We start from the raw sequence: 25,110 nt of genomic DNA, 5'->3' as shown, positions 1-25,110 counted from the left end.
CTCTGCCCTGCATTGGGGGTGGGGGGACATAGTATTTTATGAGGAGCCCTTGACAAGGAGGAATCCCAGGTGTGTCTGTTTACCAGCGTGTACCTGTGTTCTCTGAACAACAGGGCACCTAAGTGTGAAAGATACTAAAGACAGGGGTTTGTGAGCCAGAGAGAATTTTTTTTTTTTTTTTTTTGCGGTACACGGGCCTCTCACTGTTGTGGCCTCTCCCGCTGCGGAGCACAGGCTCCGGACGCGCAGGCTCAGCGGCCATGGCTCACGGGCCCAGCCGCTCCGCGGCATGTGGGGTCTTCCCGGACCGGGGCACGAACCCGTGTCCCCTGCATCGGCAGGCGGACTCTCCACCACTGCGCCACCAGGGAAGCCCCTGAGCCAGAGAGAATTTTGTGGGAAAAGAGAAAAGGAAAAGGAAAGTGAGTGATCACTGAGACATCTCTGCCAGACTAGACGCTTAGAAACTTTTAGTGGAGTCTTTCCAACATACTGAAAAGGAAAATAAAATTAAGTGAACACCTGTGTTTCCCAACAGCCTGTTTTAAAAATCATATTACCTATAGTTATGGTTAAATTACTATAACTATATTAACAAGTTAATAATACTATATTATAATAATAATACATTATAATATTATAACTATATTAACTATGGTTAATAATACCATATTGTGTATTTGAAAGTTGCTAAGAGAGTAGATCCTAAAAGTTTTCATCACAAAAGAGATTTCTGTAACTATGTGAGGCGATGGGTGTTGACTCACTGTGGTGACCATTCGCAGTTTATACATACATCAAATCATCCTGCTGTACATGTGAAACAAATACAATATTATATGTCAGTTATATCTCAGTGAAAAAAGTCATTACCATATTGCCTTACTTGCTTCAGATTTTTAAAATAATAAAGTGTTACCAAATATTATAAGTCTACAGTACACCCCTTTCTGACCCTATCCTTCTCCCTTCTCTCCAGAGACATCCTTTGTCCTGAACTTAGGGTTGTTTCTTCCAATGCGAGTATATATTTTTGTATCTTCAATAATTGATAGTATTCTTTTGCATGGGTAACTTCATCTAATTGGTACAACACTATACATATTCTTCTGTAACTTTTATTCTTATATAACTTGCATATATCTTCTATAACTTCGCCCCCTCTATTGTATTTGTGAGATTGATCCATCTTGATCCTGGTTCATTCTTTTTTTTTTGATTTTGTATTCTTTTTTTTATTGAAGTATAGTTGATTTACAGTGTTAATTTCTGCTGTACAGCAAAGTGACTCAGTTATCTACATATATACATTCTTCTTTATATTCTTTTCCATTATGGCTTATCCCAGGATATTGAATATAGTTCCCTGTGCTGTACAGTAGGACCTTATTGTTTATTGGTTCATTCATTTTTTTTTTTGGTACGCGAGCCTCTCACTGTTGTGGCCTCTCTCCGTTGCGGAGCACAGGCTCCGGATGCGCAGGCTCAGCGGCCATGGCTCCCGGGCCCAGCCGCTCCGCGGCATGTGGGATCTTCCCAGACCGGGGCACGAACCCGTGTCCCCTGCATCAGCAGGCGGACTCTCAACCACTGCGCCACCAGGGAGGCCCTGGTTAATTCATTTTTTACTGTTGTTCAGCGAGGGTTGGCAAAAGATAGCCCCTGGGCCAAATTGGCCTACGCCCTGTTTTGAAAGTTACTTACTTTAAACGTACTTACTACCTGTAAGTCAAGTGTTACTGGAGCACAGTCCTGCCCTTCGTTTATGAATTGTCCATGGCCGCTTTGTACCACAATGGCAAAGTTGAGTAGTTAAGACACAGTGCAAGACGCAAACGTTAGCAAAGCCTAGAGTATTTACTATCTGGCCCTGTACAGTGAAAGCTAGCCATCCCCTCCTGTAGAATTCTAACAGTGTAGCACATGGTATTAATTCTCCTGTGGGTGAACATTTGGGTCATTTCTAATATTTTTATTTTACAAGCAGTGCTTCAGCACACATTTCTGTTTGTTCAGGATTCTCCCCTGAGTGTGTAGCTGGAAGTGAAATGACTGGGCCATGGGGCATATGCCCCTTAAATATCACCAGGTATCACTAAGTGGGTCTCCAAGGTGGATCTACCAATTTGCACTCCCACGAGTAGTCTCTGAGACTTCCTGTCCCTCCCCATCCTGGCCAACAACCTGGGATTTTAAGACCTTAAGTGGCGAGTCTGCTGCGGTTAAAGTCGTGCTTCATTACTGGCCATAGTCAACATCTTTTCAAGTTGTTATTGAGCGTTTGCCATTGCTCTGAGGGGAATTGCCCTGTCATGTCCTTTGTCTATTTTCCTGTTGAGTTGTTTGTCTTTTTTCTTTTTTTTTTTGGCGGTACGCGGGCCTCTCACTGTTGTGGCCTCCCTCTCCCATTGCGGAGCACAGGCTCCGGACGCGCAGGCTCAGCGGCCATGGCTCACGGGCCCAGCCGCTCCGCGGCATGTGGGATCTTCCCGGACCGGGGCACGAACCCGTGTCCCCTGCATCGGCAGGCGGACTCTCAACCGTTGCGCCACCAGGGAAGCCCTGTCTTTTTTCTTTTGAGTTGTGAGAGTTCTTTCTGTATTCTGGTCCTAGTCCTTCGGTTATATGCATTAATACCAAATATATGTATTCATTCTATGCACTGAAATTGGTTTTCAGTCCCTGTGGATTCTTTATCAGTAGAGCTGTGTCTTAAGATACAGTCAGTCTTAATTCATTTGAAGATATGTGTGATCTGGATATACACATACGTACATATATACACATATATGTGGTATGCGTGTATATGCACACGTGCACACGCACACATATGTGACTTCTTTTCCTTGGGAAAGTTTGTGAGGTTGAAAGGGTCTAAGGCTGACGAGAAGTCAGTAGATGCCATCGCGTCTGCAGGGTTGGTTCAGCACCGCCTTCCCTGCTGGGGCGGTTCACATAAGTTTGCAGCAGCCCCAGCTTGGAGCAATTCAGGTGCCTTTGCAAGGCTGTCCATTCGAGTGAGCTGATCGTTGCTGACGCTGTGGCTGCGTAGATGTGACCCACAGGGTCCCAGGGAAGCCAGAGGCCACCGTGGTGGGATGCTGAAGGGTTTGGAGCGCTGCCCGGGACAGAAACCAAATGTGACTTCTGGTTTCGGGTTTCCCCATTTTGGTCTTGGCTGAGGTCAGACCCTGGTTTCAGCACGATCAAGTGGAACCGTTCTCTGGCCCACAGCGATTTAAATAATTACAACTTCCATTTTCAGGCCAGACTCCTTTTGCTTACCTTCACGCTGGTCCATCATCTTCAAAACTAAGAGCACTGGCTTCCCCATCCCTCTACCTCCTCTGACCTTTCAAATCAAACTTTCTGAGTTCAACAGTTAAAAACTAAAAAACTCCACAGCCTTTGGGTTTCCAGGGCCCTGTGAAGTCTGCAGCTATGATCTCTGTGCATCTTAACAATCGCTCCGTGAGGCATATGGGGAAGGTAAATTACAACTGCCATCCTGCTGGTGAGGACCATCCGGAGATGCCGGCGCTGGCTTGTTCCTGATCCCGTAGCCGTCTTCAGTGATGGCTGTGCCATCCCGCTCTGGTGCTCTTCGTACCACGTATGATGCAGATGCTGGCTCAGTTTGTGACCCGAGATCCCATGATGACCCCTCTTCGTTATCACCAATATCACTCCTTCAGGGAGGACCACACTCTGGGGGGCTGAGGCAGACATAACTCGGGGAGCACGTCCAACATTTCCTGAGCCTGCGCTACATGTCAGACTCTGCTGTGTACATTTTTCTCACATGTCATCTCCTTTGATGCTTAAATTAATGCTGTAAGTAGCAGGGCTAGCTTCATGGACCTGTGACCTGCACAGGCTCCGTGCTTAGCTTAGAAGCACGCCACACTTGGTTCAATGCCCACCACTTATCTTCTTGAAGTTTTAAATAATTTTTGAACAGTTGACCTTGCATTTTCAGTTTGCACTAGGCCCTGCAAATTATGGAGTCAGTCCTGCACACAGATAAAGGAACTGAGGCTCAGAGAAGTGAAGTTAGTTACCCAAGATCACACAGCTAATAAATGGCAGACTGGGGGCTGGAGTAATTTCTACTTTGCTGCTTTATTGATTGAAAATAGAGCCCTGGAAAGAGCTTGAATTGCACTGCAAGGAGTGAGGAAGCAAGATACATCGTGCTGTAGAAATAGCGATTTTCCATGGAGATTTGCTTACATGTTGTTCAGTGGTTTTGTGCTGACCTTATGCTAGCTGGTTGCGGCCTTCTTCCTTGAGGGGAAGGGCCATTTCTGTCATTTTTGGGGGGTTCCTGAAAGTGCCTGCAACAGGGAGCTGCTCAGACTGAGCCAGTGGGTTAATGGGCTTCTTTGGTTGCAAAGCAGAGATGGAGCTCACCTTGGTGAGCCATAAGGAAACATGAGGACTTACCAGACTGGTCCGTAGTTAGGGAACCAGAAGGATCCAACATCGGCCTTGGGTTAGATCGTGCCATCACTCCATCAGTGGCAGGGGTTCACGGGTCCCCGACCCATCTACTCCGTCTGGCTTTGCTCTTTTCTGCGTGTCTCTTATGGTACCGACCATTCCACTCTTGACTCTCCTGGGAGATTCGGGTTTTGCCCCAGGCCCCTCAGAGGCTGCTGGCCCGCCTAGCGGTTGACCAGTTAGGGCGAGGCGTTGCCCTCTGGCCATGTTGGTGTGGTTATAGGACACCAGCATGATGACTTGGGAGAAGGAGCTTTTAGAATGGAGCAGAGTAAGTCTCATCCTGTCCAGGTCATTCCCTGACCAGTCTCCCAGGATGGGCTTTGAGTCAGCCATCCTAGAAGATGAGTTTGCTACTTCCCGAGCAGGGCATACCCCTGGCTGGAGAAGGCGCTGGGGGGTCCTAAGGGGACTGGCTAACCTCCCTGGTGATCTGCTCTGGTTTCCCTTCACAGCAGCAAACCCTTTGCTGTGCTCCACTGCCCGCTACCACTGCAAGAACGGCCTCTGCATTGACAAGAGCTTCATTTGCGATGGGCAAAATAACTGTCAAGACAACAGCGACGAGGAAAGCTGTGAAAGTTCTCAAGGTAGGAGCCCCTCAAGCTCTAAAAAAAATAATTACGACACCACAGCACAGTAACACTGAAGAAAACAACACCCATCCCACGTTCAGATGCAACAGCCATGTTAATTTCTGCTCTTTACCTCGAAACCCTCGTACACATGGTTCTAACCATAATGCACCTACCATTTTGTATTTCTCACACATTAAATATCAAATATACATTTTCTCTTCAAAATTGTAATTTGTCCCGCTGCACTGCACACCGTCTCGGTGCTCTACTGTGGTTTTCTAAATTGTTGCATTGTGGGAGGCCACCTAAGTTGTTTCTTTCCATTGAGTTACTTCTTCAGGATAAATTCAGCAGAGTGGGACATCTTCATAGTTCATGACTACACCTCGTCATACAGCTGTTTGGAAATTTTTAAAAATTTGCCATTGCTGCTAGTATCATCTGCGCGTGTCAGGTTTATAGTACTATCCCAGGCATTCACTGTTGTTCCCTTTTTCCCGTTTTTGCTGATTTAGTAGTCATAGAATGATAGCTCCCCAGATGCTTCAATTTGCATTTCTCTGATTATGAGCAAAGTTAACATTTTCCCCTGGCTGTTTGTTTACTGCCTTGTTTCCTCTTGTATGAATTGCCTATTCCTATCAGAGCTCTCAACCTCAGAGCTGTTGGATGGAAACTGAAGGGTGCATTTGGGGATGGAAAGAGGAGCTTTTTAGGAAACCCAGAAGGACATGGAGGGGTCATATCCTCCCCTGTTAAAACTGACTGGGTACGTTTCTTTACTCGTTGTCTCTTTTCCAGTAAACATGTATTTATTTCTTCAGTGATTAGAAAAAAATACAAAGATTTAAAAATGCATGTCAGTTTTAAGGCATCCTAAAAAGTATATATTTCTAATGTTATAAACAGGTATCATCCATATGTAATCTTTACTTTTCTCACTTAGTGTTATGTTGCTGTGATCCATCCATTTTATTGTTTATTGGAAGAGTTCATTTGTTTTGACCGTTATTCAGTATTTCACTGTATGACTGTACCACAGTTTACAAATTTAATAATACTGTAAAAAAGAAAAGCAAGAGAAAGATGGATAGCTGGTTAATTCATATGTTGGGAGGCAGGAAAGATGGGAGGTAAGATGAAGTTAGGTGCAGGTTCCTTTCAAGGTCCTGGCTTTTATTTTGGTTGGTGTTTATTATGTTATTAAAAATGAATGAATGACTGGGTCATGCATAGACCACTGGTGAGAGTGTGCCACAAATTAAGGAATTACGAGCCATCCCAATCCGTAAGCCTGAGGTCCATAGACGAGAGAAGACAAAGTGTGTACCTACGTGGACTTGGCCAAAATTTGTACAGAGAGCAGCTCTGGGGGGCGAGTCTTGGCTAGAGTTAGCCTCTGATTGTCCTGACCTAGAAAATTCCCTCCTCGTGTCTTCTCCTCACCCGTGGTTCTCAAAGTTTAATCCTCAGACCGGCAGCATCAGCATCACTTGGGAACCCTTTGGGAATGCAAAGCTCCGGATGTACCCAGGTCCACAGAATCGACCCAGGAGGTGGGCCGAGCAGTCTGTAGTTTAACAAGCCCTCCAGGTGAATTGAATTCACGTGCAAATCTGTGAACTGCTATCTATTATCCACTAAGTTTAGAGAGGTTTCTAATCTTGCCATTTGCCTGGGGATTTCTAAACTTCTGATTCAGTGCTGAACGGCAAGGTGTTTCTAGGCTTATGCAAAGTCACATTTTTATAAACCAAAGCACATGGCGTTGGGCCATCGGCCATCGGCCACTGGCAGTGGTAGAGGAACAGTAATCACAGAATCAAGTAAAAATTAGCTTAGATAGGCGGGATTGAGAAAAATTTTCCATATATATTGTTTCTTATGCGTGTATGTATCCTAGACTCACTAATGGTGCCCTGAGATGGTCAACAGAAGGACTTTCAAGTCTAAAACTTGGAAGTTAGGGATTCGTCCTGATGCTTTTAGCAGCACCTACAATGCTCCCCCCAGCCCATGCCTGTCCCAGCATTTTGCTGAAGCAGATTTTTGCTTGCCCTTAAGAAGAACTGTTCCTCTGAAGGCTGGTTCAAGTCCAGCTTGTTTCTCTCTATATATTGTACTCTCATATTATAAGCATGAGGGGTAGGAAGAGGTGGTGGTGGACACACACACACAAAGCCCAACTCTTGGCAAATGCCTTACTCGGAGCAGCTTACCTTAGAATCTCAGCTTTGTGCCTTCCATACCCAGTGACCTCCCTTTAGAAAATAAGCTCATTTGCAGGTGCTCTCAGAAAACTAGTCCCATCAGGGCATGGGTAACAGCTGTCCACTGCTGTCAATGTGACAGCCTCTGAGCAAGGATGCCTGTTGTGGAAAGGCATCTCCATTAGCTACCTAAGAACAGGAAGCTTTTTGGCCTCTCGAATCACACAGATCCTACCTGGTAGCATAGGTAGTGCCCTGCACATAGTGGATTCAGTGAGTGCTGAAGACTAGAAAAGATTTCTTTGTAAGGTTTTGTTATTAAGCTGTGTTTAATTTGTACCTTGTGCGGTATTACACTGTACACGTGCTAAAGTTATGTGAGTTCAAGTATCCATAATCTATTAAAATAATCATAAGAAGTATTATTATTACTGTTTAAACAGAACAGATGATTCTGTCATTCCCTCGATGGGGGTATGCCCCCGCAGTGCGCATGAGATGGTAATCTGGACCTCCGTTCCCTTGGCCAGCCTGCATCTCTCTTAACGATGTAAACGTCCCTCTGCTCCGCGTGTGATTCTGGTATTGAAGGGGATGCTTTTCTCTACCATGTAGCTGCTAAAGCAAACTGACTGCTGATTTTGGTGTTAAAAGGAACACCGTTGTGCCCGTGCTGGGGGAAAACCTGACCCATACTGGGCTTTTGAGAGACTGTAGGGTCTTCCTGAGGAATTTCAGAGGCATCTTGAGTAGACACCGTATCGTCTTACACCACGTAGGATTTGACCTATTGTCATCTTAATAATAGCAAATATTTATCTAGCCCTGCCCTGCACCAGATACTGTGCTGGACACCTTCTGTACACAAGTTCATTTAGTTAAAACACATCCTATCTGCTTCTGCTGGGCTTCCAGCCCTTGAAAAATGCATCTTTGCTTTCAGTTGATGTGGGAAAAGGAAATTATATTTTATAATGTTTATTTTGATGGAGTGAAGCAAACTGACCCCAAGACAGGAAATAGGGTGCTTGAAATACTTCTAATTTGCTGAGGCTATGAAAAAGTCGTGTCTCCACTGAGAGACTCCAGCTTTGGGTGCACCTCTCCTTCCTTCTTCCTCTCGTCCCCATTTAGTTCCCTTCCTTACGCTGACCTTTCAAAGCAACAGCGAACCCTGCCAAGACTCGGAGGCGGGAATGGGGCCATGAAAGTGCAGTCATTACTGTACCTTTCGATTCCAGATGGGATGTATTGGAGACCAAAGAACACTGTGCTGGAATCGAATTGTAACTGCGGCTTCATTCATTGGAAGCATAACCTGTTACTAGATGATTCCACAAGCAGTGGCTTTGGAGCAAGCTTTGCATATGGCTTTCTAGGAACTTTCCCTGGGAGGGTGCATCTGAGGGTCAGCAGGTGCTGCCGTGCGCATATTGGCTGTGGCCAGCACTCAGGTGGCCTTAAATATGTTGGATTCAGTCCTAACTGAACAGATAGATTCTTTCCAACTTTGGATACATGATAATGTGGCAGGCAGCCTTCAGTGGTCCCCAGCCGCTGGGGTTCATGCCCTGGTATAATCCCATCCCTTTGCATGTGATCTGGACCTTGGAACTAACTTTTTTTTTCAATTGTGGCAAACTACACTTAACATAAAATTTACCATAGTAACCATTTTTTAAGTATATGGTTCAACAGTGTTAAGTGCATTCACCTTATTGTGCACGCAGTCTCCAGAACATTTCCATTTTGCAAAACTGAAATGCTCTATAGCCATTAAACAACAACTCCCCATTGCCCCTCCCCAGCCCCTGGCAGCTGCTGTTCTCCTTTGCTTCTATGAATTTGACTATTCTAGATACCTCATATAAATGGAATAATACAGTATTTGTCTTTTTGTGCCTGGCTTGGTTCACTTCTGGAATGTCTTCGGAGTTCGTCCATGCTGTAGCGTATATCAGAATTTCCTTCCTTTTTAGTGAAGGCTGAAAAGTACTCCATTGTACATTGGTACCACATTTTGTGTATCCATTCATCTGTTGATAGACACTTGAGTTGCCTCCACCTTTTGGGTTTTGTGAGTCATGCTGCTGTGAACAGAGGTGTACAAATTGTGACTCGCTTTCTACAAAGAAAATAGCAGCAGAAGTGATAGGATGTCAATTCCAAGATAAGATTACAAAAGACTCCACGCGTGTTTTGCTTATCTGTCTTGCTCACTCTAACGTCAGCGGCTGCCACGTTGTGGGCTGCACCATGGATAGGCCCACGCGGCAAGGAACTGGGGAGGGCTCCGACCAAATGCCAGCAGGGCATGGAGGCCTCCAGGAGCTACAGGAGTGAGCTCAGAGGCGGCCTCTCCCTTCGTCCAACCTTGAGCTGTCTGCAGCCCCAGGAGTCACCTCAACTGTAGCCTTGTAAGAGGCTTGAGCCAGAGCTCAGCCACTCCTGGATTTCTGAGCCGCAGAAATGGTGAGATAATAAATGTTTGGTTCTTTAAGCCTGTAGGTTTTGGAGTAATTTGTTATGGCATAATAGAGAACCGACACCATGAATACCTCTTAAGTGGGCCCCACTTCTGATCGTTCTAGTAACAGAGAGCTTATGAAGACTCAGGTGATGTTGAGTCAGTCCTTTGGAAGGTCAAGCAGGTGTTTATAAGAATAGCCATCATGTTAAGTGCTGTCAGGCACCATTCCAAGCATTTTACTTATATGTTCCTACTCAGTCCTCGCAAAATCCCTGTGAGAGGAGGATCCTCTCACAGAAAATGACCCCCATTTTTCCAGATGAAGAACCCAAGGAACAGAGAGGTTCCGTAGTTGTGCCATGTCCACGCAGCGAGTAAGTGGTGAAGCCAGGGAGGGGAACTCACGTCCTCTGACGTACGAGCTAACATCCTCCATCACCCCGTGATGTAGCCGTCTGGTTATTACTGTCCTGGGACCAGGAACAGCAGACATTGCCCGGCCTTGGTCCTGTGAGCTCAGAGGGGAGGTTGTGTATGAGGCTGGCATATTCCCTCTCTTTGTACTCAAGGTTTCCTGTCAGTCAGAAAGACTAATGATGCCTATGCACCTTCCCACCTCCTGAGGAATGCCAGGAAGATAAGCTCTTCTGAAGAAGCCACCAATGCCAGGATAGTTACTTGAGTATATTGGCAATTGGGTTGCCGTTTCTTTATCTTGCTTGCTGTATACTGGTGATAATGCTTAGAGGAGAATTTGGAAAGCTGGCCATGAGGTTTGGCAACTCACCAGAAGCTAACAGTGACAGTTTTGTCCTGTTTCTTCTGTAGAGTTGTGTGTGTGTGTGTGTGTGTGTGTGTGTGAGACAGTGAGAGAGAGAGAGGGCAAGAGAGCACATGAGCTGTCCTTTCCGGCATTTTTGTTAGGGGGCACGTAACAGGGTGCCCCCGTGTGCCAGGCCCTGAGCTGCATGCAGGGGATACAAAAATGGTCTTGGTGTCTCTTAAATTGTGTTCTCCCCTATAATTCATATGTTGACGTCCTAAACCCCAGGATGTGACCTTGCTTGGAAACTGGGTCATTGCACTGTAGTTAGTTAAGATGAGGTCACAGCGCATGAGGGTGGGCCGCTAATCCCATATGACTGGTGTCCTTATCAAAAGGGCATGTTTGGACACAGATACACAGAGGGAGGCGGCCATGGGAACATGAAGGTAGAACTCGGGTGATGTGTCTACAAGCCAAGGAATGCCAGAGGATGCCAGCAAACCACCAGAGGCCGGGGAAGAGGCACTTCCAGTCTCCAGAACCGTGAGACGGGAAATTTCTGTTGTTGAAGCTGTCTAGTTGGTGGTGCTTGGTTACAGCAGCCCTAGCAAAGCCATACGGCTCCCCAGAAGTCACACTCAGGCAGAGCGCAGCCCTACGCCAAGTGCCACAGCAGAAATACAAACAAAGAGACACAGAACTGCTGGAAAGTGACCAACGTGCAAAAGCAAAGGGAGACGAGGGTGTAAGGGAGCCGTGAAAGCACTCGGTGCCTTCATGGAATCGGGACAGTTGAGGGTGCATCCTCCTGGTGGGGAGAGGTGCTGGCTAGAGCTGTGCTTGGTTAATAGGGCATCTCCCAGGTTGCATTTTGAGATGTTCATTTTCTGTACCTGGTGTGCACGCCTCATTAACTGTCTCCACAACAGCCCTGGGACTGAAATCAGGGCACCAGAACTCCTCCAAGTTTCCTTAAAGTCCTGACCAAGACCATCAACACTTCTGTTGTCCAGTCACCTTAGGACAGTTGGACTTGGGTCTTTCACCCTCTGGTCCTAATGCCCCAGCTGAGCTAAATTAGCCAGTCACCCTGGCGGTTGCCAAGGGGGAAGGGGTTAGGGGAGGGTGGAGAGGGAGGTGGGGTTAGCAGATGTAAGCTTTTATATAGAGAATGGGCAAATGACAAGGTCCTACTGTACAGCACAGAGAACTATATTCAATATCCTGTGATAAACCATAATGGAAAAGAATATTAAAAAAAAAGAATATATAAAGACACAGACCTACTACAGAGAGTGGCATGGACATGTATACACTACCAAACGTAAAATAGATAGCTAGTGGGAAGCAGCCGCATAGCACAGGGAGAGCAGCCCGGTGCTTTGTGACCGCCTGGAGGGGTGGGATAGGGAGGGTGGGAGGGAGGGAGACGCAAGAGGGAAGAGATATGGGAACATATATGTATGTATAATTGATTCACTTTGCTGTAAAGCAGAAACTAACACACCATTGTAAAGCAATTATGCTCCAATAAAGATGTAAAAAAAAAAAGAATATATATATATATACATAAGTGTGTAACTGAGTCACTTTGCTGTACAGCAGTAATTAACACAACATTGTAAATCAACTATATTTCAATTAAAAATAATTTTAATAAATAAAATAGCCAGCCACCCACTCAGATTGGGACCTGGAGCCTAGGCTTACAATGGTTAAATAATCAGCTGCAGAAAGAAAGAATTAGGGATGGTGACTGCTTCTTACTCTCTCCTCTCAAATAAATACCTCAGATAAAGCCTGAGAGCTGAGGGAACCAAGGAGGAGGGTCCTGGTGCCTGCTGGGCAGAGGGCTGCTACCAGGTCAGACCACCACTGCTAACTCAGGGCTTTCACCTGTGGTGACCAGGGCCATGTTCTGTATGGTCCGTTAAGGGAGCTGTCCTTCAGTGCTGTGGAAATGGGAGGTCGGTGTCCCTGCACGGACCTCTCCATATGGGGCCTATGGTGGGTGGATTCTTACTCTCAGGTCTTTACTCCCCAGCTCTATCCTGTGACAGTAGCCAGAGGAAGTGTCCCTACCTGTGGATGCCAGGCTTGCTCTGGCCGTGGAATGTTGGTAGACGGACAAGAAGGGAGATTGGAATGTGCTGTGCCCCTGTGCTTGGTCTCTTTCATTCCAGTGATCTGCTACGAGACAAATATACTACTGGCCCGTGGAAAAGTGTCACATGGGTCAGCCCTGAACCCAACCCACGGCCTGGGGTCAGTCCCAGCTGAGGCCACAAAGATACAGCCAACCGGCAGACCCCTGGCAAGATAATACATTTCTGATGTGGTCAGTCACTGAGATTTTAAGGTGTATTTGTGATGTAGAAAAACCCGACTAATATCAGATCTTCGGGAAATGTGTGTGTGTGTCAGTATGTATTTATCAGGTATTTATTGGTGGCTGCCATGTGCCAGGCGCTGTGCCCATTAGATACAGGGACATACCTTATTTTGACAAACACCAAGATGCCATCTAGTGTAAGACCCACTATTATTTTATGTTATGCTGAGAAAGAGAAAATGGTGACAAATTATGACAGACTATTGATTTTAAGATGCATCCCAGTTTTGGAATGTTAAAATGGGAGAAAAAAAATGTGGCTCTTCGAATGGAAGATGGGAATAGGTGGGAATAGGGAACAGGATAAGTGTGATCTCTACTCTGATGGCACCTACATCCTAGTAGGAAAAACAGGCATTGAGTCGGTTACTGGTGTGAGGAGTGTGTGGAAAAGGCAAAGACAGGATGCTTTGGAAGCGAGTGACGGGACTCTGTAGGGCACTGAGACCTTCTTGAGAAAGTGATGCTGAAGCTGAAATGGGAAGGATACGGAGGAATTAACTGGATAAGAGGAGGGCAGGGTGGGGGCAGAAGGAACCTTCTCGGCAGAAGGAGCTGTAGGGTAGAAGATCCAGGATTGAGCATTTGAACAGCGTGGTGCACTTAAAGGGCCGAAAATCCACGTGACACCCTCCCCCTCTGGTGGACAGGAGGAGAATAACCTGGAAGGAAGCAGGAGCGGTCAGCAGTGGCCTGGGGAGCCACATGAAGGACCTTAGACTTTCTCCATGGGCAATGGGAAGTCATGGACCAGATGTGTGAAGGTGATGACAGTGGGATGGATGGGCCGATGGCTTCGAGAAGTGTTTGGGGCTGGCGTCGTCAAGATTTGATGGTAAACTGCATGGGGGTGGCCAGGGGTAGAAATGGCCTGCGGCAGGTCACCGTGGGGATGCTAATCTTGTGGGACCGGAGAACCTGCCGGAGCATCTTCCAGTTGTGCCTGCTCTTTGCCCTTCCTCTCCAAGCCCCCCACTGGATAATTGAGAGGAAAAGGAGCTTATGCTTTTGGAGGAGACCTTTGCTTTCTGTCGCAAGATAAAACCAAGTGACTGCGCAGCCAAAGATTTGTGGAGAAACCATGGAGGGCATGAGATGGGAGAAGTGCTAGTTTTTTGTTTCATTTTCAAGTATGAATGGAAAAGAGCTTTACATATTTTTAGAAATAGTAGTCTGGGGTTTAGGGGATCCAACCCAAAATGTCACAGTCTAAAATCTTGGGTGGTCAGTACTTACCACAAAGCTCGTGCCGCCAGACAACGTCAAGAGCATCGTTAGAGGGGTCCTAGGAGCGAGTCGTCACCCTGAAAGAGTTTATATGGCTTTACCTAGAATAAAACTGCTGGAGGTACAGTTAACAGGAGGAATGCGGAAGCCGTTTCTTCACTTTTCGTTTGAGAGTTTGAAAGCCCAGCTGGGCCGGGAGAGGCAGAAACGCTGACTTCATTGGAAGAAGCAAAAGGAGGTTGAGAGAGGTTGATTGTGCCTTTCTGTGTCTTTGGGGCTCTCTTCTTAGTAACTGAGTGTTGGCATCACGAAAGCCTCCATTTCTTTAACCACCACAGCAGGCAGCTGAGGATTTCTAACGTGTCCCTCGTTTAGAAGCAAGTCAGGATGATTCTCCATTCATTATTAGTAATGAATACAGTAATTGCTTCCTGATCTGGTGATCACCATGCTCATCTGCAGAGCTGTTTCTGCGGTCTCCCCCACTCCCCAACTACGTTCCCCTTCTCTCCCGTCCTGGCTTCTGCCCCCATCGGTCCCTCCCTCTCCCCGGCGTGTGGTAGATCCCGCCTGGACACACGGCAGAGCGTGCCTCTTGCTGAGGCAGGTGGACTAGGTTTCGGGGGAGGGGGACCAACTATGGGGCTTACCGTCTCTCTGCAAGTTTTCTGAGCTGGAGGACAAGCCGTGTTGTGCTGTTCGATTGTGCAGGGGACATGTGTCTGTCCGTGGACAGCTTGTGGCCCTCAGCTCCCCACCCAGTACCCTTTCACTGTCTTGACTCTTCCTTCAGACACAGATCATTTGCACAGTGCCTGCTACTGCCTGGCCCACCTGGGTTCTGGAAGAAACACAAAACTCAGCCCCATCACAGTTGCTCATAGTTGACAAGGGAGAAGCAGAGCGCCCCAGGGATAATTACCCCGAAATGTGATAAATGCTGTAATAGAGGAAGGAACAGCACGCCGTGGGGGACACGAGGACATGACTGGGACAGTGGGGAATGACTGTTTTTCCTAGGGGACATGGGAAGCCTTCAGAGGAGTGAAATCTCTGCCCAGACGTTAAGCATAAATAAAAATGGACCCAGCAACAAGCACGAGGGTGGGCATCTAGCCAGAGGGAAGAGCATATTCAGAGACAGAGATTCCAAACGGCCAGAGCAAAGTGTGCTTGTGGGGGGGGGGGGGGGGTGGTGCATGGAGGGACGTGAAGCTGTCAGGGGGGTTGAGGCTAGCTTGCCAGGCCCCCTCCCTGGGTGCTTCCGTTGGAAGGTGGAGCCCAAGGAGGAAAATCAGGAGAAATGAGATGCTCTGCTCTGGTAAAGGAATTCACAGGAGGGGCTGGTTATCCTTGCCTGCAATGAGAATTTTGATTCTCCGTGGGTCTTAATAGAGCTTTGCTATCCCATTGGCAGGGGAGATCTAATTGCAACTTGGGGATACTGTAAATGAGACCGCAGAATAATAGATTCTGTGAATTCTCCAGGATGAGAATAGCTTGGGCGGTTAGATGGCCACATGCTGGGTATTTCCATCTGCCACCCTCGACTAGAGGCTTGAAAATCTCCCTGGGGTCATGCAATCCAGTAAATATCTTTCTTTTTTTGGCCCCGGTTTGGCTACCTGAGAGCTCTGTGACCTGTGGGAAATGAAAATGTGCTCTGATGTTGCAGATATCTTGTCATATCCCCCAATGCTCCCAGCACCTCTCTCTTGCTCCCTCCTTGTTTCTCTCTGGAAATTCAGCAGGTTATGTCGGGTTAGTCTTTGGTTCTGAAATGCCACAAAATGACACTTACGCACGTTTCCCTTCCGTGAGTCCTCTTCCCTGAGATCTTGTGCCCTACGTAATGTGTGCGCTGCTCAAATTACCATCAGTGGGTCAGCTTTTATTGAAGGTCTTCTTTTGCAGAGCGCACTGCTAGGTGCTATGAGAAATCAAGAGACTTCCTAGCAGCAGCTCTATTTCCTAGTAACTTATTTTTCAGTTGGAGACGAAGACCAGGAATACATAACCACTCCTTTGATCAACACTACTAACTTGAGAAATGTCCCATTAAGCCCTTGCGTTTGACAACATGTACACATTAATGCTCCATGTATTCTGGGTGCCAAAGTATATTGAATATGTCGTGTTAGCTGCCCTGTCCTCAGCTCCTTCCAGACTGTCTGCTCCACTCATGACCTTTGGAAGGGCAAAGGTCACTTTCCAAGACAGTTCCCTGCCACCTCAGCCACTGTTGACCCAACTAGGCTTAGACACCTGACCCACGACCAGTCAGTTCACGGGCTGGCCAGCAGCAAATCAGAATGACTGTCTCAAACTCAGACACTCAGGGTTGAATCAGCCTTAGGAGGCTGAGCAAACACTGTGTAGAGGTAGGACCCAGCAACGTGGCAGCCACAGTTGGGAAGGGCAGAATTCACAGTTGAGAGTGCTGGTCTGCTTAGAGGGGACATCTAAGAGGCCAGAGGTGGCAGCCCCCAGAGAGGGATGGAGAGGGTATTTGCTTTATCCTGGATGGCTTCCCAATTCCCACCTCTAGCTCCCATGAGGCCCAATGTCTCTACCTTTCACTGAGGCCTCTGGGACCTAGAGCAAAACTTTGTCTTCATTTGAACTGGCTTGAGTGAGTTACAAGTGATAATCTACTGAAAGAGTGGTCAGTGTCAGTCATTCATGGAATCATGCAAGACTTATATTATGTACTTCAGACAATTAGGAGGGACTCAGAAGATGGGAGATGTAGAGAAAACAGGGATGTGAGCAAATTGGGGGGAATCTTTAGGATCTGGTTTCTAATGTTTCTTCTCTGATTCTTTCTGACATTAGGTTCTTAGTTTAAAAGACTAGAGACAGTCCAGGGACTATGTATTGGTTAGGAAATAGGCTAAGCTGCTGTAACAAAGAGACCCCAATATATAGTGGCTAAAATACGATGGAGGTTATAACTTAAATAAGTGCCTTAAACAAGATGAATTCTCTCACATATAACATCCCAAAGATGAGCAGTCTGGGCCAATAGGGAGCTCTGCCCTCCCCCAAGGTTGCTGCAAAGGTCACTATTTCCCAGATATCAGGAAGGAGGAAAGAAGGGGAAACCAGGGTATCTGCTTCATTTTTAAGGCAATGAACTGAAAGTTGCACACATCACTTTTATTTCTAATCCAGAGACCTGAACTTAGTCACATGACCATAACTAGCTGCAAGAGAGGCTGAGAAAGGTATTCTTAATCATTTGGGTATTTATATGCTCAACTAAAACCCAGGAGTGTATATCTGAAAAGACAGAAAGGGAGAATGGATAGATACTGGGGAATAATTGGCCACACTCTCTGCCACGGTCTCTTTTAATCTGAGCTGATATTTCAAAGGTTGGTATATGCCAGCAGCATGTCTTGTAGGTTTTCTGCATGGACCACCACCAGACCACAGACTTCTATCTGAGTGGCATTCGTTCCCACAGCCTGAGAGAGAACACTCCGAGGTGTGTGCTTTGCCTCCTTGGGCTCTGAAACAGGTCTGAGCTGGAGTGCTGTGCAGTGCCAACTGGGGAGACTCAGGTACACACCCAGTGCGGGCAGCCCCTCTGCATCCCCAGATGTATAGTTGAAAAGGCACTTCTCGTATTTCTCTGTTCCTTCATGGTCTCATTTATTGTAAGCCTGTTGTGACCCTTTGTAAGCTTTTACCTTGATTTTGGAGTGTGATCAAGGTGATAGTTATTCTTTAGGTGGCAGGAACACGACTTTGATTTTGCTTTTCTCACAGAAGTCAGTGGGCCACAGATTTGGGTCAGTTTGCATCTGAAGGAAATCTCCAAGGACAGGTGCTTTGTCCTCATTAGCCGATTTGTTAGGCAGTCTTTCCCTGTGGCTCAGAACCTTTCATAGATTTTTCCCTCAAACTCTTTTGGTCTACCTGTGCCTGTCTGCTTACCTTCTGGAAATGTGTATTTGGGGAAAGTGACTCTCTGGTGTGTCCCTCCCCACTGTCCACATCCCCATGCTATCCACAGTTCAGTTACTTCTCTCTTTCTCCCAATCTCAGTGTGACAGTTTTAAAACATGTCCACATATTCTTTGTCATCCTTCCATCAAGAAGTGGAGCCTTCCCCTGGAAACTGGCCTGGCTTTTGTGACTATTTTGATCAATAGAGTATGATAGAAGTGATGCTATGTGATTTCTATGACTATAAAAGGCCATGCAGCTTCCTCCTTGCTCTTGGGATACTCCCTGTTGAAAGCTTCAGAAGCCATGTAAGCAGTCCAGCTGCCCTGAGGCTGCCATGTTGTAAGGAAGCCCAAACTAGTCTATACAGAGAGACCTTGGAGAGGCCCCTGAGGAGAGAGATGCCTGGGCTGCCCCTGGCTGCCTCCGCCACTGTCTGATTACAACAGTATGTGAGACCCCCAAGCCAGAAGTGCCGCTCCTTTCCTGAGTTCCTGAACCACAGAAACTGCGAGAGATAATGAAGTGTCATCCTTTTGAGCCATTTGAGGATGATTTGTTATGCAGTTGTTACTAATTGGAACCTCAGTCAATAGAAAGGCATCTCCCTTTGCCATTAATCTGCTCCTTGAAAGAAAGAAGCTGATTGGCTCAAACCCTTCACTCGGCCTCTCATTTCCCAAGAGGGCTTTCATGTGGTCCTTATGTTCCTGAGCTCTCAGGAAGAGGGTGTTGCACACATAGACTGGAAAGGCTGGTGACCAGCAGGCTCTGCTGTGTCATGTCTCAGTCACACAGAGCTACTCCTGGTCACCTCACAGTCACCCCATAATTCACGGGGGCTGCGTAAGGTGCTTCTGATGGAAGCTGAGCCCACATCTCTAACCCACCACTTCCTCAGTGTGAGACAGTTACCTGGGGGGCTTTGATTTTCTCTGCCAGCCCTGTGTAGGCACGGAGGATACAGAGAACATTCGATGTGAGAAAGTTAAAAAAAAAAAAAATCAGGCTTTAGGTATACATTTCGGAGCCAGCTGCTTTCCAAGACCTCCCATCACCTTGCAGCGGTATCAGCCATATTCGTGACACAACACATTCAGACCCCAGACTTTGCATAGGGTCCGGCGGAAGCTCTGCCATTTGGCAGCTCTGTGACTTTGGGCAAGTTGCTTAACCACTCTGAGACTCTTCAACACCAAGATGACAAGGCCTGCCTGCAGGATTGCTGGAAGGAAAAGTGAGAGAAGGTTGCAGAGCATGCAGCTCAGAGCAGGTACTCCTGAGTGCGGGTTCCGTTCCCCAGGGGTTAGCGTTCCTCTCTATAACCAGCAACCACCATAGCTGCTGGCCGGAGCCTTTTCCTCTTTGGAGAAACACTAAATGTAACAGAATCAGGTGAGCTCTCCGGGGTGCTCTGTCTCTGACAGCTAACAAGGTTTTCTCCTTCCTGCCTACCAGCAAGGAGCCAGGCCCCAGGCTTGGTTTCATTTGGCATCTTGCTTTCTGGCCTACACAAGTGGAAAAGGCAGTGGAACATTCCAGATGGTGAACATTCAGATAGAGGTTGGGTGGAGCAGACCCTCTGCCAAGGAATCAGGGGTGTGGGATGCTCAGGAGGGGCTTCTGTTGTCTGAGTGTCTCAATAATAACTTCCCTGGTTATGTCCTTGGAGAAGCTCTCTTATTGGTAAGTAACAGAGGTGAATTCATATTAGCCTTTGTTCGTTCAGCAGATATTGTGTTGGGCATTGGGGATGCATCATTGAATAAGCAGGCCCCCTACATTATGTGGTTTTCTCCATTTCTAAGGACCAGCACCAGTTTAAAAGACATGTGTAAGTCTTGATTAGTTTGGAAGAAATTACTTTGATGATTTATCAGGAGGAACAAAGATTAGTCTTCTGATTGCAGGGTCATCTTCTAGAGCAAAAATTGTAAGGTAGAATCTGGAAGAAAAGAGGGAAAAAAGTCTCTGGAGTGACTGATCATCTATGCTACACAATCACACTTTGAGATGTGCAGAAAAGACGAGTCCCCTCAAACTAATTTATGGCGTGTTTTCTATTAGAATTGCAAAATTTGCACAGAGGGTGTTAAAATATGACTTCACATCATATTTAATACATGCTCTATTTAAAACTGGGATAAGAACTGAAACGTGAAGCAAAAACCAGAAGGGTTTTGCTGGGTTCTAAACTCATCTTCGTTCTGCTGTTGTCTTTTTTTGTTTCCATTGTTGTCCCTTATTGTTTTTCATTAGAAGTATTTTGAATCAGAACCACACCATGAATTTTCAAACTTAATCAAATAGAATGAATCTGAAACGTCGCAGCGCCCCAGCTGAAACTGGACCGGTAGTTGTCTGAGTCCCCGGTTCCCCATGCAGTCTGACAGTGTGACAGGCAGCATGACGGCCGTGGCTGCAGCGATGTCCACACGACGGAGGTCCACGTGGGCTCTGCCAGTTCAGAAATGCCTTACATGGCACTGTTCTCTGCTTGGTCAACCCTTTAGCTCCCAACCTGGTAGTAAACTTCAGATGATTCTGTAAGATGTTTATATCCACCGAGGAAAGACCTGGAAAGTGGAAATGAGTGTGATCAGGGCTCTATGGAGGCAGAAATTACTAGAGGAAGGCAGTATGGCCAGTGGCAAGGACTGTTTGGAGCTAAAAGAGTTACCCTGGAGAAATGTAGGTGAGAGAGAGGGTATTTGGAAATGTTGATGGTGAATTTCAAAATGATGGGGCAGGAGGTGGAGACATGATTGGCATTTAGTGCATGGGGTCAGGGAAATTTAACGCCCTTCATCGTGGGGTGCAGTCTCACAAAGAATTGGGCCCCCCTCCCCCAGATACCATTAATGGTATTCTCTCTCTGCTTGAGAAACATTAGATAAACTCTATGATTTTTTTAAAAGATAAAATGGAGGCCCAGAAAGTGACTTGTCCAAGGTCACACAGCTTGGAAATGACAAGACCGGACAGGAATCCAATTCTTCAGACCCTGAAACTCAGGTCTTTTCCCATTATGCTCTTTGTGAGGGGGTAAAAGAACTTAGGAGTTAGTAATTAGAGGGAAAAACATCTGCATGATATTGTAAATGGTATTGGCACATTATACAGTGTGTCATTTGACATATACACAACTCCCAACAACGGAAGCAAAAAAATAAGAATGTGTGTCTGAAATACCTCACTTTCTGCCAATCGAAGGCTCTAAACTGAACTCAATTTGGGAGTCCTGAACACCAATACAGGAGGTATTAATTGAAAGTATATTAGATTGTTTTGGGATTTTTCAAACAGCTTTATTGAAATGTAATTTACATACCATACAAGTCACCCATCCAAAGGGCTCAATTCAGTGTTTTTTAGTATATGCACACAGTTGGACCACTGTCTAATTTTAGAACATTTTTATTACTCCAAAAAGAAATCCTGTCCCCATGAGCAGTCATCTGAACTAACCCCATGCACTCCTCCCTCCACCCTTTCAGCCTCTATAGATTTGCCTGTTCTAGACATTTCATATAAACAGAATTCTATAATATGTGCTCTTTTGTGACTGGCTTGTTTCACTTAGCATGTTCCCAAGGTTCATCCAGGTTGTAGCATGTGTCAGTACTTCATTCCTTTTTATTGGCAAATATTATTCTGTTGTGTGGATATATGACATTTGATTTACCTATGCATCAGTTGACGGGCATTTGAGTTATTTGCACTTCTTGGCTCTTAAAAATAATCCTGCTGTGGACATCTATGTGCAAATTTTGTATGGACCTATGTTTTCATTTCTCTTGGGTATATACCTAGAATTGGCATTGCTGGGTCATGTGATAACTTTATGTTTAATGCTTTGAGGAACTGCCAGACAGTTTTTGAAAGTGGCTGCACCATTTTACATTACCATCAGCAGGGTTCTGATTTTTCCAGATCCTCACCAACACTTTTAATTGTATTATTATTATTATTATTATTATTATTATTATTATTATTATAGCCGTCCTTATGGTGTGAAACAGAATTACACTGTGATTTTGATTTGCATTTTCCTAATGACTAATGATATTGAGCATCTTCTCATGTGCTTATTGACCATTTTTTAATCATCTTTGGAGAAATGTCTATTCAAATCCTTTGCCCATTGTTAAGTTGAGTTATTTGTCTTTTTATTGTTGAGTTGCAAGGGTTTTTTATAGCTTCTTCTAACAAGTCCATATCAGATATATGATTTCCAGATATTTTCTCCCATTCTGTGAGCTGCCTTTTCACTTTCTTGACAGTATCATTTGCAGCACAAAAGTTTTTAATTTTGATGAAGTCCAATTCATCTATTTTTTTCTTTTGTTTGTACTTTTGGTTTCATATCTAATAAACCATTGCCTACCCCAAGGTGCCAAAGATTTATTCCTATGTTTTTTCTAAGAGTTTTATAGTTTTGGCCATTACATTTAGCTTATGATCCGTTTTGAGTTCATTTTTATATATGGTGTGAGTCAGGAGTTCAGATTCATTCCTTTGCCTGTGGATATCCAGTTGTCCCAGCCTCTTTTGTTGAAAGGTTGTTTCTTTCCCCTTTGAATTGTCTTAGCACCCTGGTCTGCTTTGTTTTTTAATAAATACACTACCTAGACTCCCTCAGCTATATTTCTGGTCTGGGGACAAGTTCACAAGTAGTGCGTGACAGTCCTTTCTTTCTCGAGATTTATATTCAGTTAGGAGGAGCTGAGAAACACACGTGAAATAAGACAAAACTGTGTGATGATGTAGCAAGCTTTTTTAAAAAAGTGGTCAGATCCCTTCCTCATTGGATGACTTCATCATACTATGTACCTCCGCTTCATCAAGCCAGTGGCAATCTCTTTCACCTGAATAATAATATTTTTACTCTGCAGGTAGTGGTAGTAGCAGCCCTAGTTGTACGAAGTGGAAAATAGTTGTACTTAGTTGTAAGTCATGTGCGTGTTTACTATGTGCTGGGCACTTCTCTGAGCATTTCGTACATGTCAATCATTTAAACCTTGCAAGAACCCCATGAGGCAATAACTATTATCCACATTTTATCAATGAAAAAAAAATGAAACCCCAAAACTGTATTTGCAGATGACATGATTTTATATAGAGAAAACCCTGAAAACACCACCAAAAATGTACTAGAAACAATAAACGAATACAGTAAAGTTGCAGGGAACAAAATCAGCATACAAAAATATGCTGTGTTTCTATGTACTAATGATGAGCTAGCAGAAAGGGAAATTAAGAAAACAATCTCATTTACAATTGTAACAAAAAGAATAAAATACCTAGGAATAAATTTAACCAAGGAAGTGAAACTCCTGTACACTGAAAACTGTAAGACATTGCTGAACAAAATTGAAGAGGACATAAATAAATGGAAAGATATTCTGTGCTCATGGATTGGAAGAATTAACATTGTGAAAATGTCCATATTACCTAAAGCAATCTACAGCTTCACTGCAGTCCCTATTAAAACCCCAAGGACATTTTTCACAGAAATAGAAGAGAAAAATTCTAAAACTTGAATGGAACCACAAAAGACCCTGAATAGCCAAAGCAATCCTGAGAAAAAAAGATGAAAGCTGGAGATATAATACTCCCTGATTTCAAACTATACTACAAAGTTACAGTAATTGGGACTTCCTGGTGGTCCAGTGGTTAAGAATCCACCTTCCAGTGCAGGGGATGTGAGTTCGATCCCTGGTTGGGGAACTAAGATCCCACATGCTGTGGGGCAACCAAGACTGCATGCTCTAGAGCCCATGCACCACAATGAAGAGCCCGCATGCCACAGCGAAAGATCCCACATGCCACAACAAAGAACCCACGTGCCACAACTAAGACCCCAGGCAGCCAAATAAATAAATAAACAAACCACAAAGTTACAGTAATCAAAACAGGATGGTACTGGCAGAAAAATAGATACATAGACCAATGGAACAGAATTGAGAGCTCGGATATAAATCCACACATATATGGACAATTAATTTACTACAAAGGAGCAAAGAACATACAATGGAGAAAGGATAGTCTCTTCAATAAATGGTGCTGGGAAAACTGGACAGCCACATGGAAAAATATGAGTAGACAACTATGAAAATAGACAACTATCACACCATACACAAAAATCTACTGGAAATAGGTTAAAGACTTGAATGTAAGACCTGAAACCATAAAACTCCTAGAAGAAAACATAGGCAGTATGCTTTTTGACCTCAGTCTTAGCAATATCTTTCTAGATGTGCCTTATCAGAGAAGTGAGACAAATACAAAAACAAACAAATGGGACTACGTCAAACTAAAAAGTTTATGCACAGCAAAAGAAACCATCAACAAAATGACAAGTCAGCCTACCAAATGGGAGAAAATATTTGCAAGTAATATATTCGATAAGAGGTTAATACCCAAAATATATGAAGAACTCATACAGCTCAACAACAGAAAAACAAACAAACCAATTTAAAAATGGGCAGAGGATCTGAATAGACATTCTTTCAAAGAAGACATGCTGATGGCCAACAGGCACATGAAAAGATGTTCATCATCACTAATTATTAGGGAAATGCAAATCAAAACCACAATGAGATATCACCTCACACCTGTTAGAATGGCTGTTAACAAAAAAAGCAAGAAATAACAAATACTGGCAAGGATGTGGAGATAAGGGAACCCTTGTGCGCTGTTGGTAGGAATGTAAATTGGTGCGGCCACTATGGAGAACAGTATGGAAGTTCCTCAAAAACTAAAAATAGAACTGCCATATGTTTCAGGTATCCCACTTCCGAGTATTTATCCAAAGAATACAAAAACACTAATTTGAAAAGGTATATGCAACCCAAAGTTCATCTTGGCATTATTTACAATAGTCAATACATGGAAACAACCTAAGTGTCCATCAACACATGAATGGATAAAGAAGTTCTGGTATGTGTGTATATATATATATGTGTGTGTGTGTGTGTGTGTGTGTGTGTGTGTGTGTGTGTGTGTGT

General features: G+C 45.0%; 1 protein-coding gene across 1 annotated transcript in view; it reads left to right on the top strand.

Moving 5' to 3' along the window:
• The window catches only part of LDLRAD3 (low density lipoprotein receptor class A domain containing 3), a 256,902-nt gene that overhangs the window by 137,332 nt on the left and 94,460 nt on the right, over nucleotides 1–25,110 (top strand). Inside the window, exon 4 of the mRNA XM_027114993.1 lies at nucleotides 4,959–5,093. Within this exon, the coding sequence (XP_026970794.1) occupies nucleotides 4,959–5,093 (135 nt within the window). The remainder of the gene's footprint in view (nucleotides 1–4,958; nucleotides 5,094–25,110) is intronic.

The sequence above is a fragment of the Aethalodelphis obliquidens genome, unplaced genomic scaffold, assembly GCF_003676395.1.
Source record: "Aethalodelphis obliquidens isolate GAN/ISIS:26980383/991018 unplaced genomic scaffold, ASM367639v1 scaffold14, whole genome shotgun sequence".
Classification (NCBI taxonomy): Eukaryota; Metazoa; Chordata; class Mammalia; order Artiodactyla; family Delphinidae; genus Aethalodelphis; species Aethalodelphis obliquidens.
This window is presented reverse-complemented; position numbering and strand designations above follow the sequence as displayed.